General features: G+C 17.0%; 3 protein-coding genes and 1 pseudogene across 3 annotated transcripts, besides 1 other annotated feature; all 4 read right to left on the minus strand.

Annotated features, from left to right (window-relative positions):
- Nucleotides 1-169: 169 nt before the first annotated feature.
- Nucleotides 170-1,996, minus strand: PADL01_0901400 (annotated as a pseudogene).
- Nucleotides 170-1,996: a sequence feature (serine/threonine protein kinase, FIKK family, pseudogene).
- Nucleotides 1,997-3,586: 1,590 nt separating this feature from the next.
- On the minus strand, nt 3,587-5,454 carry PADL01_0901500 (serine/threonine protein kinase, FIKK family; the record flags this gene model as incomplete). The annotated part of the gene is made up of 3 exons (XM_028681675.1): nt 3,587-3,661; nt 3,774-5,336; nt 5,428-5,454. 3 exons carry the CDS (start codon nt 5,452-5,454, stop codon nt 3,587-3,589), a joined length of 1,665 nt encoding a protein of 554 aa, XP_028538029.1.
- A 2,198-nt stretch (nt 5,455-7,652) lies between these two features.
- PADL01_0901600 (serine/threonine protein kinase, FIKK family) lies at nt 7,653-9,659 on the minus strand (the record flags this gene model as incomplete). The annotated part of the gene is made up of 3 exons (XM_028681676.1): nt 7,653-7,778; nt 7,967-9,499; nt 9,633-9,659. 3 exons carry the CDS (start codon nt 9,657-9,659, stop codon nt 7,653-7,655), a joined length of 1,686 nt encoding a protein of 561 aa, XP_028538030.1.
- Nucleotides 9,660-13,390: 3,731 nt separating this feature from the next.
- On the minus strand, nt 13,391-15,304 carry PADL01_0901700 (Plasmodium exported protein (PHISTb), unknown function; the record flags this gene model as incomplete). The annotated part of the gene is made up of 2 exons (XM_028681677.1): nt 13,391-14,953; nt 15,149-15,304. 2 exons carry the CDS (start codon nt 15,302-15,304, stop codon nt 13,391-13,393), a joined length of 1,719 nt encoding a protein of 572 aa, XP_028538031.1.
- Between the last annotated feature and the right edge of the window lie 951 nt (nt 15,305-16,255).

Below are 16,255 nucleotides of genomic sequence, written 5' to 3' on the forward strand. Positions count from 1 at the left end.
AGAAAAAAAAAGAAAAAAATAAATAAATAATAAAATAAGGAAAATGTAGGATAATTGAAAAAAGGAAATATAAAAATTTGTAAGATTTAGTATTTATATTTTATTAATTCAATATATTAAATAACAATAAAAAAAAAGAAAAAATATATATAATATTGAAATAATAATACTATTTTCTTGAAAACCATGGATGAGAAATGAAATCTTTTAAATTAAGATTCTTTCGACATTTTAGATCTAATAGTTACTAAAAAAAAAAAAAAAAAATGTGTATACATATATATATCTATATATATTATTTTATATTTTACCCCTTACTATTATTTTCAATTCTTGAGGCCAAAAAAAGGTAGTCCATAATTTATTAAAGTTCATATTAGACTTTGAGTATTTTAAATAATCCTTATCTTGTAATGGATCTTATTTAAACCACAAATAACCATTATTACAAATATCTATAAAAAGAATAACAAGCATATATTTATCTACACAACTAACATCAAAATAATATGGTTTTCTTTCTTTCATCATCATAAATAAATTTTAAGTATTCAAAAGGATAATCCACATTCTCCTATATATATATCTTTAGCAAATCCCAACATTCAGGGGGAATATATCTAGTTTATCCAACACTAGGTACATAAGATTCTAAAAAAAATAAAATTTTCAATTCCTTAGTATTCCTTAAATAATAGATATAGTTTGATGTACTTTTAGAAAAGTCACACAAACGCATATCTCCATTTTTTTTATATTAATATATTATCTAGTGAGAAATCCAAATAACAAATTCTTACTTCATGTAGCCTATTAATTAATTTTAGACATTTAAGCATAATATTCTTTTTGTCATATTTTTTTAAATTTATATGTTATTGTGTATATTATATATATATAATTTTCTAAATCTTCACCAAAAAATTCGGATATCACAAAAACATATCCAGACATATTCATCTAACTGTTCTCTTAGTAAATTATTAAATACATTAATATTATTAATATTTTCAATACAATAAATACTTTTAATATTAAAATAATGAAGTAGATCATATAATAATCTATAAATTTGGGGATATATATTAGGATAATATTCATTTAGAAAAGATAATACAATTACTTTCATAACAAAATTTTCAACATTTTCTATAAATTCACCATTATATATTTGCATCATTTCAAATTGTTTCAACCATATATCTATCGGTATCTTTTTTATAAATAATTTTAATTCACCTTTTTTATTTACATTATTATATAATATTGTAGTTTCAAACACTTTCTGAATTTTCTCTTTTTTATCACAATAAAAACTTCATGGAAGATGTGTTAATTTCCATATATTATAATTTACACCATTTATATCAAAAAATGTTGAATGGTCCAAATATTTATTTAAACAACTTACCCCTAATTTTCAATTATAAATAGATTTATTATTTGGCGTCAATTCATCTGAATTCTCTAACAAAAAATTTACATTTTCATTAATATTTTCTTTAAAATAAGGTTGATTATAAAATATTTCATCTCTTTTGGATAATTGACTTACATAAAAATCATAATTATATTTCTCGAAATTATTATTATAAGATAAATTATTTCCATATTATTTTTAGTATTATTTATTTCTTTATTTAATTTATATTCACCATTAATGTTCAAAGAATAATTATAGCTTTTACTATTATTTTTTATCGAGATGTTATAAAAGTCTGAATTATCCAATGTTTCATTAACAGAATTATTCTCACATAAATATTTTGAAATATTAAAAAGTTTAAAAAAATTATAATCATTATTCATTTGTATTACTCTAATAATCTAAAATGAATTTAAATAAAAATAAATAAATATATATATATATCGATATTCATATCATGTAAGATACTTATATATATTTATACATCACCATGCATATAATATAACATCCATATATATATATATATATATATATTTTTCCTACCATAAAAAAGAAGCATATTAATTCCATAATGTGTTTATGATAACATAAAAATATATATATATATATATATATATATATATATATATATATATATATGCTTTAAAAATCTTCAGGTATATTTATATTTCATACTCATAATTATACTTAAATGTTTGTGCTCATTTTAATCTCAGTTCTTATTGTTTTAAATATACTATGTAATTTATATGTGTAATCATATAAAATAATGAGTGTCAAACAAATATATTGAAATTCAAATGAAACGTTTAATCAAATTAACATTATAGAAATAATAAAAATAAAATAAGATTTCATATATCATTTTTAGTTTACATAAAACATTGAAATAGTTTCATATTCTACTATATTAAAAAAAAAGAATATAGTAATTAAAATTAAGTATTATTTACTTTTTTTAATAAATACTACATTATATTACTAATAAATTATTTATAATGAAATAATTAATGGTAATTTATAATATAATTCACAAATAAAAAAGTATATATATTATATTGAACAAATTCTAATTCATTATATATTCTAATTCTTTTTATTTAAATATATATGTATCTAAATCCTATATTTTAGTATATAAAATTATATATTATAATATATAATAATAACACGAATAATATATTAGAAAGTTATATAAATATATGATATTTTTTATTAATTCATATGAATATATATTATTTCATTAATTTCGGAATATAAATATACAATTATTTTTTCTAAATACATTTTTAATTAATTATAGAATAATAATAATAATTTATAATATTTAAACTATTTTCTATATAAATAAATACATACCATTCTGTTCTATAATATAGAAATCCTTAAAACATTGTATCATTTTATTACTAAACAAATTATATTATTATTATTTTCCCTTTTTCCTTACGTTTATAATATATTTATATATATGTTATAATTAAGAAATAACATCTTAATTATATTTATTTCACATATATACTTTTTATAATTAAATAAATATTCAATGATATGTAAAATAATAATAAACTCTCCTCTATAATATATAATATAAAAACTTCTAAAAGATAATTAAAAATATATAATATTCCGTAAAGCGTGTTTTTTTTTTTTTTTTTTATTTCTTTTAGATTGAATATAAAATAAAATAATAAAATAAAAGTTTAAATTTTACTACATACCATGATCTATATGTATATTATATATACACGAATTTAGTTTTACAAATATTCCTTTCAATGATTGTTTTTTTATATAAAATGAGTAAATTTTATATTATTTTTAATAATATCAATTTATATCTTATAAATAATAAAAATCTCAATATTATATTATTTTATGTTATTTATTATTATATTAATTATATAATATATTTACCAAAAAAAAAAAAAAAACAAAAAAAAAAGATACATAAATAACATGGAAAATAATATATATATATATACAATAATAATAATAGTATGTGAAAGAATATACGATACAATATATACCTAAATACATATTACATTAAAAAAAAAAAAGGAATTATATATATAACATTTTAATATACACAAAATAATAATTTATATGCATTATTAACTTCAATTATAATTTAAACAAACATTACCTAGTAATATTATTTTATTTGGTAAACCAAGGATCATTAACCAATTCATTTAAATTTAACTTTTTTCTACAATCCAAATCCAATAAATTCTAAAAAAAAAAAAAAAAAAAAAAAAAAAAAAAAAAAAAAAATGTGCATACATATATATAACATATATATATATATATATATAATATAATCGTGTCTGCTTTAATATTTTACCCTTAGTATTTTCTTCAATTTTTTAGGCCAAAAATATGTAGTCCATACTTTATTAAAATCCATTTTACACTGTTTGAATTTCAAATAATTCATATCTAATATTGGATCTGAAACATACCATAAAAATCCATTACCCCAGATAGCTATAAAAACAATTCCAAGCATATATTTATCTGCACAAGAAACATCAAAATAATATTTTTCCCTTTCTTGTTCGTCAGTAATATGTTCTAAATATTCAAAAGGAAATTTTTCTTGCATTGCTATGAATTGTTTTTCCAAATCCCAACATTCAGGAGGGACGTAGCTAGTTTTACCAATAGTAGTAATACATGATTGAAATAAACATAAATTATCCATTTTTTTGGTATGTCTTAAATAATAACTATACATTGGAGTACTTTTACCAAAATCACACAATCTCATTTGACCATCTTTTGATATTAATATATTATCTAATGTAAAATCCAAATGACATATTCCTACTTGATGTAATTTATTAATTAATTTTAAAGATTCAAATAAAAGTTTTTTTTTATTCTTTTTAGATTTATTCCAATACTTTGTAGTACATAAATAATTTTTTAAATCTTCACCAAATGATTCTGATATAATCAATATATATCCACTTATATTCATTTTTGAACGATCACTTAATAATTTATTAAATATATTGATGTCAGTTATATTATTCATTGATGAAAATTTTTCATCCGTGTAATAATTATCCGGATTATATAATAATTTATAAAATTTCGGGCATATACCAGGATGATAAACACTTAAAAAAGATAATACGATTGCTTCCATTACAAAATTTTCTGCACGTAATACATATTCACCATTATATGTATCCATCATTTCAAATTGTTTCAACCACATATCTATAGGTACTTTTTTTATAAATAGTTTTAATCCCCCTTTCATTTTTTTTTTCTCATTATTTACTGAAATATTCGTTTTAAGCAATCTATGAACTCTACCACATCTTTCATTGTAATCTCTGTTTTCAAGGTATACTAATTTCCATTCATCAAATTTTACACCATTTAAAACATAATCTTTCGAATGTCCCAAATATTTACTTAAACATTCTTTACCTAACTCCCAGTTATATATAGGATATTTAATTGATAACGGTTTTTCTATCAATTCATTACTGTCACTATTACTTCCATTAATACTTTCATTACACTTAGAATCATGGTAATTCTCAGAACTAGAAGTAGATGGTGAATTATTTACGTCTAAATGAGATTTCACATTTTCGTTAGTATTATCATTTGATAATTTATATTTTGAAAATTCTGTTTCAGGTAATTTACTTTCTAACACTGTATTTTTAAGCAATTTATTTTTTCTTATTCTTTTATATGATTCGTATTCTTCATATTTATACTTATCATCAGAATTATTATTTATATCATAATTTTTATCATAATACTCATCAATATATAATTTATTCCATAATACATTTTCATTAATGTTCTCACTTAAATATCTACACTTTTTTAAAGATCTATAAAATATAGTACTGTTATTAATCTGTATTATGGTAAGAACCTATATGAAAATATATAAAACATAAATATATGAACATAAAATAAGAAAATATGATGAATTCTTTTTCTTTTCTTTTTTTTCTTGTGATTACTCGAAAAAGGAAATATACGAATTCCATATTATGTCTAAAATAATATATTAAAATATTATTTTCATTATATATATATATATATATATTTTATTTATTATTATTCTTTTTTCTATATGCTTTTCTTCATTTTTATTTTCACATTATTTATTATTATTATATATTATTTATTTTTTTTTTTTAGTAGAACTATATATCTTCTTCAAATTTTGTCCATAAAAAAAATTTATAAAAATTATTATTTAGATTATATATTTTTTTTATAGAGTTTTATAAAATATTGTTAAATATTTTCAATACAGCATAATATCTCATATTAAAAAAATATATTAAATTATTAATGGTCAATAGTCTCATATTAAATAAACCATAAATAATTAAAAATAGATTAATATTTTATTACTGTATTTTTTGTTTTTCCTTTTTTTTTTTTTTTTTTTTTTTTTTTTTGGGGTCTATTATTTTATATATATATATGCACTTAATTGGTTTCTATTAGGCTAATATTTCATTTAATTATTATATAATATATATTATATTATATTTTTTAATTCTTATTTTAATTATTTAATAAAATAAATAATAATATTTAATAACATCATTTTAAAACAATAAGAATGAAAATTATAAATAATTAATATATTTTTTAGTTAAAAAACAATACATGCATAATAAAAAGATTTTATTTATTTTATGTTTTAAAAATAGTTGAACGAAATTATTAAAATTAATATTATATACTATAAATTGATTTCATAAATATAAAAAAAACAACTGGAATAAATTATATTAGAAAAAAGCTATATAAATAAATAAAAATATTTTATAAATAATATTTCATATTTTATTTTCAATTTATTTATAAATATTGGATAATATAAAAAACCATAAATAAATATATTTAAATATTATTGTATAAATTTGTATGATAATATTTACAAAAATTTTTAATATAATATATAAATAATATATAATATATTTATATATTATATATTAAATATTATTTATATATATATCATGCTATATTATTAATAAGAATAAAATCTTATTATTATAAATATTTCTATAGGAACTATTTTATTTTGTAATACATTTTTTTTTATTTTTTCAGATACAATTATATAAATTTTTATACTATAAATAATATATAATATATATCTTTTTAATTCTATTAAAATTTTAAAATGATTATATTAATTTTTTATTAATAAGTTCAAATTTAATAATACACTTTTTAATAGAATACCAAATACAATAAATTTGCATATGTATCTAATCTGGAAATAGCCTTTGAAGAAAATTATCTTTGAGATATATTAATGTATACGTTCCATATTATATTATTATAAAGGTTTAATTTCACTATCTAATATATATATATATATATATATATATATATTTATTTATTTATTAGTGAAAATTATTTATATAAAATCAATATAAAATATATTATTTTCTCCATTATAGGAAAATTAAAAAAATATATGCTTTATAATATATATATATATATATATATATATATATTTATTTATTTATTAGTGAAAATTATTTATATAAAATCAATATAAAATATATTATTTTCTCCATTATAGGAAAATTAAAAAAATATATGCTTTATAATATATATATATATATATATATATATATATATATATATTAATAATATTAGATATAAATAAAATAGCAAATTTATAGTTAGAATTATCCTTATGTTATGTTTTAGTTCACTATAATGATAACAAAAAAAAATAAAAAAATAAAAAAAATGATTATTTATATATAAATTAATAATTCAAAGTTAATTATAACGATTTTCCATACCATTTTTATAGACAATAAAAATGATTAAATAATAAATTGTCCTTTCTGTTAGAATATTAATATATGCTATATTTTAATATCTATTCACTAATTATTTCCAAGATTTCTTTATAACAAAAATAAAAATATAATATTAAATAGAAATTTTTTTATTAAGTCATTAATTTTCATTTATATTAAATAAAATGTAAATTAAGATTTAACATATATTTATAAATAAACTTTTCAAAAAATTAAAAAAATATAATAAAAACAAAAACAAAAACAAAAAAAGTAAAGTTAAAGAAAATGTTAATGTAAAAATAAAACTAAAACAAATACAAAAAACAAAGAGCAAAACTATATCAAAAAAGAACATATATATACATTATTATAAATATATGTTAAAAATATAAGTAACATATCAATTATTTATAATATTTTAAACCAAAAGAGAATAACTTGAGAAACCAGCATTTTTTTCTAGTAAACCATGGATGATTAATTAAATCATTTAAATCAAGATTCTTTCTATATTCAGAATATAACAATTGCTAAAAAGTAAAAATAAAAATAAAAAAAAATAGATACATATATATATATATATATATATATATATATATATTTATATTTATATATGTGTTTACATGTTTTACATATGATCATTTATTGTTATATTATTTTTTCTTTATTTTTTCTTTATTTTTTCTTTATTTTTTCTTTATTTTTTCTTTATTTTTACCTGAATCATAAATTTTAAGTCATCTGGCCAATGATATGTTTTCTCATTTTTATGAAAATCCATATTTACCCTTGCAAATTCTGCAAATTCTTTATCCAATAAAGGATCAGCTTTATTCCAAAAGAAGTGATAAACCCATATAAGTATAAACAATATTCCTAACATATATTTATCAGCAGATGTAACATCGAAATAATATTTTTTTCTTTCTTCTTGGTCTATAATAGTTTTTAAATATGAAAAGGGTTCCGTTATATTATTTTCTTTGTATATCTTTTCTAGTTCGCAACATTCAGGTGGAATATATTCAATTTTTCCAATGGTGGGTATACAAGATTCAAAAAGACATAAACCATTAGGATTTCTTATATGTCTCAGATTATAGGTATATCTAGGTGTACATCTAGCAAAATCACATATACGCATTTCATAATTGTCTGCAATTAACATATTTTCAAGTGAAATATCGAGATGACATAATCCAGTTTTGTGTAATCTATTAATTAATTTTAGACATGAAAGCATAATTTTTTTTCTCTCTTTTCTACCTAATGTTGAATAACCTTTAATACACATTTTATTCATATAACCATATAAATCTTCACCAAAAAATTCAGTTATCATAACAATATAACCCATATCTTTATTTTCATTTTGTTCCTTTAATATATCATTGAATAAATTTAAATCTTGAATATCATTTTCATATGAACTATTTTCTTTTTTATTTTCATTATCATTATTATCAACCCGTTCATATAATAATTTATAAAACTTTGGTGATATACCAGGGTGATATTCAGTTAAAAAAGCTGATACCACTGCTTCCATTACATAATTTTCTTCTTTCGTTATATATTCACCATTATATAATTCCATTTTTTCATACTGATCAATCCATTTATTTATAGGAATTTTTTTAATAAATACATTAATTTCATTCACATTGTAATTATTATTTATAGGGATAATTCCTTTATATACATTTTTTGGTGAATAATATGAATTATTACTATTTCTAAAAGATAGATTTTTCAATATCCAATTCTTATAATAAACACCATTTATTTGGAAATTATCTGTACAACCTAATCTTTTTTTTAAGGACTCTTTACCTAATTCCCAATTAAAAACATTGTCAACTGACATATATTCTTCTTCCAATTTATTTTTATAAGGAATTCCATTTTCAAAGTTATTTGAAATACAATAAGGTAAAAATGAACGATTATTTATTTCTGTAATATTTTTTTTGGATTTTCTAATATTAGTTATTTCATCATCCTTTTCATCACTTGAAATATCTTTGCAAACATCTATTTTCTTGTATAATTTATTCTTATCAACTGTTTCTTTTGTATTATTTGTAATATCAGTTTTAGATTTTTTATCTTTATGAATTTTATTTACTATTCGACTAAAAAATTCTTCTCCATTTTTTTCACCTTCCAAATTATTCTCATTTAAATGTCTTAATGTTATATTATATGTATTTAATTCTGATAATATATTACTCTTTATTATGAACAAAATCTAAGTACAATGTTGAAAAAAAAAAAAAAAAAAAAAATTAAATTAAAGTAATAGGTAATAATTAATATATATATATATATTTATTTATTTATATTATAAATATATCAATGTATCATTTCTACATTTCACTTACTATAAAGTAAAAATATAAAATTAGCATAATGAAAACCATTTAACTTCTGCAATATATTTTTTTTTTTTTTTTACATTCAACAATTATTCATAGGAAAATGAATATTTAAATGGTTTTTAAAAATACACATTTTTGTATATTCAAAATAAACATTAACAAATATCCCATTTAATTCAACACAACATATAATAATTTTTTATTTATAATCAATAAATAATTTATATTAAATTATAATTCATTTTTCTTTTCTTTTCAATATAATATATATATATATATATTTATTTCAATTTTTAAAATAAAAAGAACATATAGGAAGATAAAATAATGAAAATAAGAAATGTTCAGTTATATTTATATAATTCAACAAAATAATATATATGTATATATATATATATATATATATATATATATATATATAACATATATTATATAATATATTCGTTATAGGACTTGTATATATATATATATATATATATATATATATATATATATACGCGTGTAAAAAAATACAAGAACTATATTAAACTAATATTAATATTATTATAAATATAAATATTATTGATGTACTTCTAAATATTATTATGCATTTTCATTTTTTTACTATATATATAATACCTTATAATATATATATATATATATATATATATAAGTATTTTCAAAAAGTAATATACTAAATAATTTTAAAAAATTTTACAATTTTCAATTGTACAAAATTAAATACAGTACAATCCTAATAATAAACAAAAAATATATTATTATATAATGAAAAAAAAAAAAAAAAAAAATTATAACATATTTATACAAAAAAAAAAAATAAAATAAAATATATATAATATATTTATATATATTATTACTATATTGTATTATTATAATGCTATTTTGCTTATCTACATTTCATAATGTATAATAATTTTGCATACAAAAACTTTTATAATTATATATAAATATCCATTTTATATAAAAATATTGCATCTTCAAAAATTTTTTTTTAAATATGGACGTTTAAATGGAAAAATATATGCTAGCAAATTAAATAATACAAAATTATTTTTAATAATTATTAAAAAAAAAAATATTTTAATTAATTTAAGTCTTTGCACGTAAAAAGGACTTTATTTTTTATTTTATTTTTTTTCTTTTTCATTAAGCTCATAAACAAATATATTATAGAATATTTTATATATTAATATATATATATTTAATATGTACCTTTTATTTAAGTTACATGCATTTCTTTTAATTATATTATAAAAATTTTTGTTCTTTAAACAAAAAATAAATCTCATAATGTTATTTTAAAAATATAAATAATCTTTTAAATAAAAATATATTAATTTTTTTTATAATTATTTTATATATATTTTATTTCTATATATTTAACAGGAAAATGGTTGTAAGGGAAAAAAAAAAAAAAAAAAAAAAAAAAAAAAGAAGTTAAAATAGCAAATTTATAAATATATTATTCTTCATTATAATATATATAATAAATATATTTATATTTATTCTTTTTTTATATAAATATATTATATTCATAAATATATATATATATATATATATACCTCAAAATGCAATATTTTTGATTATTTATATTTAGATAAATATATTCTATATATATTATTCTTAATAAATTTTAAGAAAAGTTTTTTGTTTTTAATATTATAAAAAATAAGTATCTATAGATCCCACAAAGCTTTTAAAGAAAAATATATATGAGAAGAATATATTATCTTTAATAACAATTTTTTATTTTTTAATTTTTTTTTTTTGGTATTTTACTTTATAATTTGTATTATACATAAAATTGATAATAAGATATTAATTTATTATATTATATTATATATATGAACAAAATATTATTTTTAAAATTACACACATAAATTTGTGATATTTATAAATATATTGTCATCATATTTACTGAATTTATAAAAAGTTCATTATTTATTAAGGAAATGAAGAAATTTAAAAAGGATCTTTTTAAAAAATTCAATGAAGAAATAAGAAAAAATCCTATGTTATATATGAATAATTTTATTAATATAATATATGTGCTAATAATACTTCACTATATATATATATATATTCCAACGTTAATTTATAACTTTTAAATAATTTATAATATGACAATATATATATTAAATAATTTTATGTAATATTTATAATTAAATTTTTATATATAATAATAATATAAAGATATCCCCTAAAAGTATATGTTATATAAATATATCTCCTTCATAATCTATGTAATTATATATACACATAATTTACTTACCATACCATAGAATTAATCAGTATATTTTCCATATATTAATGTTCTCATATTTAATAGAAAAAATTATATTATATATCTATTGTACGTAAAACAATTAAAACATTATAAATATTTAAAAATAAGATATAAAATAATTTAATACATAAATAAATGTATTTTATACATTTCTAGACCTATACATATTTTATACCTCCTACTAAATAATGTCAGTGAAGAAAAAAAAAAAAAAATTAATATATAATATTATTTATAAACGAAAAATTTTTGTCTATCATATAATTTAAAAATAAATTATATTATGAAATCTTGTACAATTAAATATATTCCCCTTAATAATCACAGAAAAAATCTATATATATATATATATATATATATATATATATATATATTATCACATATTAATTATGTATGGACAAAACAAAGGATAGAAAGAATTATTTTATTCTTTTTTTATTTATTTTATTATTTATATTATAAAAATAAAAAACACATATATATTATATATATTTAATTTTTATTTACATATACTTTATTCTTATAAATTAATCATTTGAAAATTTTCTCCCGTCTTTTGTGTATAAACGTTTTTTTTTTTTTTTTTTTTTTTTTTTTTTCTTAATTAAATATATCATATACAAATATAATATACCCTTCAAAAGAATATAAGAATATATAAAGATACACTTTTATAAAATAAAATCATATATATAATTAAAAAAAGAAATATGTATATATATATATATATATTTATATGTGTAATAATGATCACATGTTATAAACATAGCACTTTTCTATTATGCTAATCAACATATAAGAAAAAAAAAAATGAAAAAATATATACATACAAATTAATTTCTATAATTTTTTTCAATTTTCTATCTTCTTATTTCTTAGATTAATTATTATTCAAAAAGAATTATGTTAAAAAAATTAGAAAAAAAAGTAAAATTTCAATGAATTAAGAAGAAACTGAAAAGTTCATAGAAGAAATGAGTAATAAGTTCATAGAATTTTAAAAGTTTAATAAAAATATAAATAATGAAAAAAAAAAAAATATATATATATATATATTTATTTATATATTAAAATATATAAAATATCTATTGCTTTATTTATGAAAGCCTTAAAAAATAAAAAATATATGAAAAGATCTTAAAATGGGGTTTTATGCATTTTAAGATAAATACAAATTTTTTTAGAAAATAATAAAATAAATTTAATTAAAATTCTATTTTATATAAAATTACTTCTTTTTATAAATACATCATATATTTGTTAATTTTTGCATAAACAAATTAACAAAAAATATACACATATATATATACATAAATAATTTATATTATTACACATTACTAATTCATTTTTTAAAATTATAAAACAAAATATTTCTTAAATAATTTTGTTTTTTTTTTTTAATTTTATTAATAAATAAAATTTTAAATTATATATAGATAAGCAATTTGACGTTTGTTCATCATTATACTTGGCCCTATTCTGAGTCATCTTCATCTTCATCTTCATCTTCTGTATTTTCTTCTTCTTCTTCTTTATTTTCTTCTTCTTCTGTGTCTTCTTCTTCTGTATTTTCTTCTTCTGTGTTTTCTACTTCTGTGTTTTCTTGTTCGGTATTTTCTTCTTCTGTGTTTTCTTCTTCTGTGTTTTCTTCTTCTGTGTTTTCTACTTCTGTGTTTTCTTGTTCGGTATTTTCTTCCTCTGTATTTTCTTCTTCGGTGTTTTCATCTTCTGTGTTTTCTTGTTCGGTATTTTCTTCTACTTCCTTATTTTCTTCTTCAGTATTTTCATCTTCTGTGTTTTCTTGTTCGGTATTTTCTTCTACTTCCTTATTTTCTTCTTCAGTATTTTCATCTTCAGTGTTTTCTTGTTCGGTATTTTCTTCTTGTGTGTTTTCTACTTCAGTGTTTTCTTGTTCGGTATTTTCTTCTTGTGTGTTTTCTACTTCAGTGTTTTCTTGTTCGGTATTTTCTTCTTGTGTGTTTTCTACTTCTGTGTTTTCTTGTTCGTTATATTCTTGTACGTGCTTATTTTCTTCTTTATTATTCTTTTTTGGATGTTGTTTATTCGTTACAGCATTTTCAAGGTGTTCATGTACTGGTTGTTCATCATATTCACTTTTAAGGAAGTAACCTGGCATATTGGCTTCATCAACATATGGTGCTGTTTTAAGGCAATTTTCGTAATTATGTTTTGTTGGTACATAATTTTGCACTTCTTCTTGTTTTTCCACATTTGTAACAAAAGAATGACGACTTCTAGTGGTACCAGAGAATGCATCTTTGTATTTATTTAAAATCATTGTGCAACTTAATTCTTTTCCAGTTGTTTTTTTTAATTCAAAACATTTGGTCAACATTCCCATACATGAATGATTTATATTATCCATAACTGTTCTCCATACTAATTTAGTAGCACATAAAAGAAGGTAAAACTCCTCTGCCGTGGTTTTATTACCATTAAACCAATCATAAAATATAACTTTCAAATAAGATTCGGTATTTTTTTCTGTTAACATATAAATTTCATTTACAGTTTTCCATGTAGCCTCTGCAAATCTAGGTGGTGTATCATATAAACCTTTTGTTTTAACGTAATGACCAAATATATCTTTACCTAAATTGTCATATTTATCCTTTTCATTTTTATTAACTTCTTTCCATAACTCATCCATTTCTTGTTTATTCTTATATCCATTCTGAACTAAATCTTTTATTTTCTTATTTAAGTTCTTATCGACACCGTTAGTAAATAAGGGATTCTTTTCACCTAAACCGTTTAAGTTATATCTTTTGTATGGTTCTTCTTCCTTCAAATTAGAAAATAAGTTCTTATAACCATCAAATACACTATCACCTTCATTAAGTGCTTTTTGGATTATACTTTCAGCATGTTCATGTGGTGAGCTAAATAAATTAGAACTACTCTTAGTAGATTCCATAACACCTTCTGGTGCACTTTCAGCTTCTGCTAAATTTCTATTATACAAATTATTTGATTGGATTCCTACAGCATTATTACATTCATAGGAGCATACATTCTATAGAAAAAAAAAAAAAAAAAATATATATATATATATATATATATATATATATATATATAAATATTCAAATAAATAACACATATAAAAAGGAATAATATATATGTATATAATATATAATAGACATAATTAAAATAATTGCAACATTAATATATATATATATATATATATATATAGAATGATTTTAAAACTTACAAGTAATATGACGTATATTATTCCAACAACGGGAGCTAAAAGTGAAGGTCTAGAAAACAAAGACTTCAAGGAAATTTTTCTTCCATTGGATTTTGAACTATTTGAATATACAATTTCTTCGGTTGTATTAGAATTGGATCTTTTAAAAGTGCTCATTTTTTACAATTAAAAAATTATGTGTGATACTTATATTTAATTTTTAAAAGAAAAAAATTATTAACAGTTTTATTCTCAAATATATCTATATTATATATATATAATATATATATATATATATGTTAAAAAATAAAATATACAAAAAAAAAAAAAAAAAAAACAAAAAAATTTATAATATAAAATAAAAAATAAAGAAAAATATATACTTATATAAAAATAAATATTAAAAATATATATATACTTTTAAGTAAATTATATATATTTTATAATTTCTATAAATAGATATATAATTTCTTATTTACATATATCTATATATTAAAAAACATATAAAAAAATAATGTTGTTTTCTTTTTCTTTTTTTTTTAAAATGAAAACATTTTGATGGATTTCTATCTACACTTAAATACATATACTAATTTTTTTTATAAATTAAAATAAAAAAAAAGAAGCAAATTTATTATTAAAACGGTAAAAAAAAAAAATAATATTATACAAAAAAAAAATAATGATTATAAATGTGTTTATATTTAAGGTGTGTTTTAGTATTTCTATAATAAATATAATATATATGTATATATTTATAGAACTATTTTTATAATATTTTAATTTTATTATATTTTTATATTTTATAAACATTATTTTAAAATTATAGATATCTATAATTTTTATTGAAAAGGAACAAAAAAAAACATTAATATTTTTTAAATATTAATAAAATTTTTTATATATATATATATATTATACATAAAATTACTAGATAAAATATATTAATATAGATCAATATCCGGTTCTATATACTATACATTATTTCCAAATAATAAAACGGAACTACTTTACACAAATAAATAAGTTAAGTAATATTAAGGAAATTATTTTAAGGGATTTTATATATATAATTTTTTTTAATATATTAAATATAAATAAATATATATATATATACATATATATATA

Source organism: Plasmodium sp. gorilla clade G2, assembly GCF_900097015.1.
Source record: "Plasmodium sp. gorilla clade G2 genome assembly, chromosome: 9".
Classification (NCBI taxonomy): domain Eukaryota; phylum Apicomplexa; class Aconoidasida; order Haemosporida; family Plasmodiidae; genus Plasmodium; species Plasmodium adleri (nom. inval.).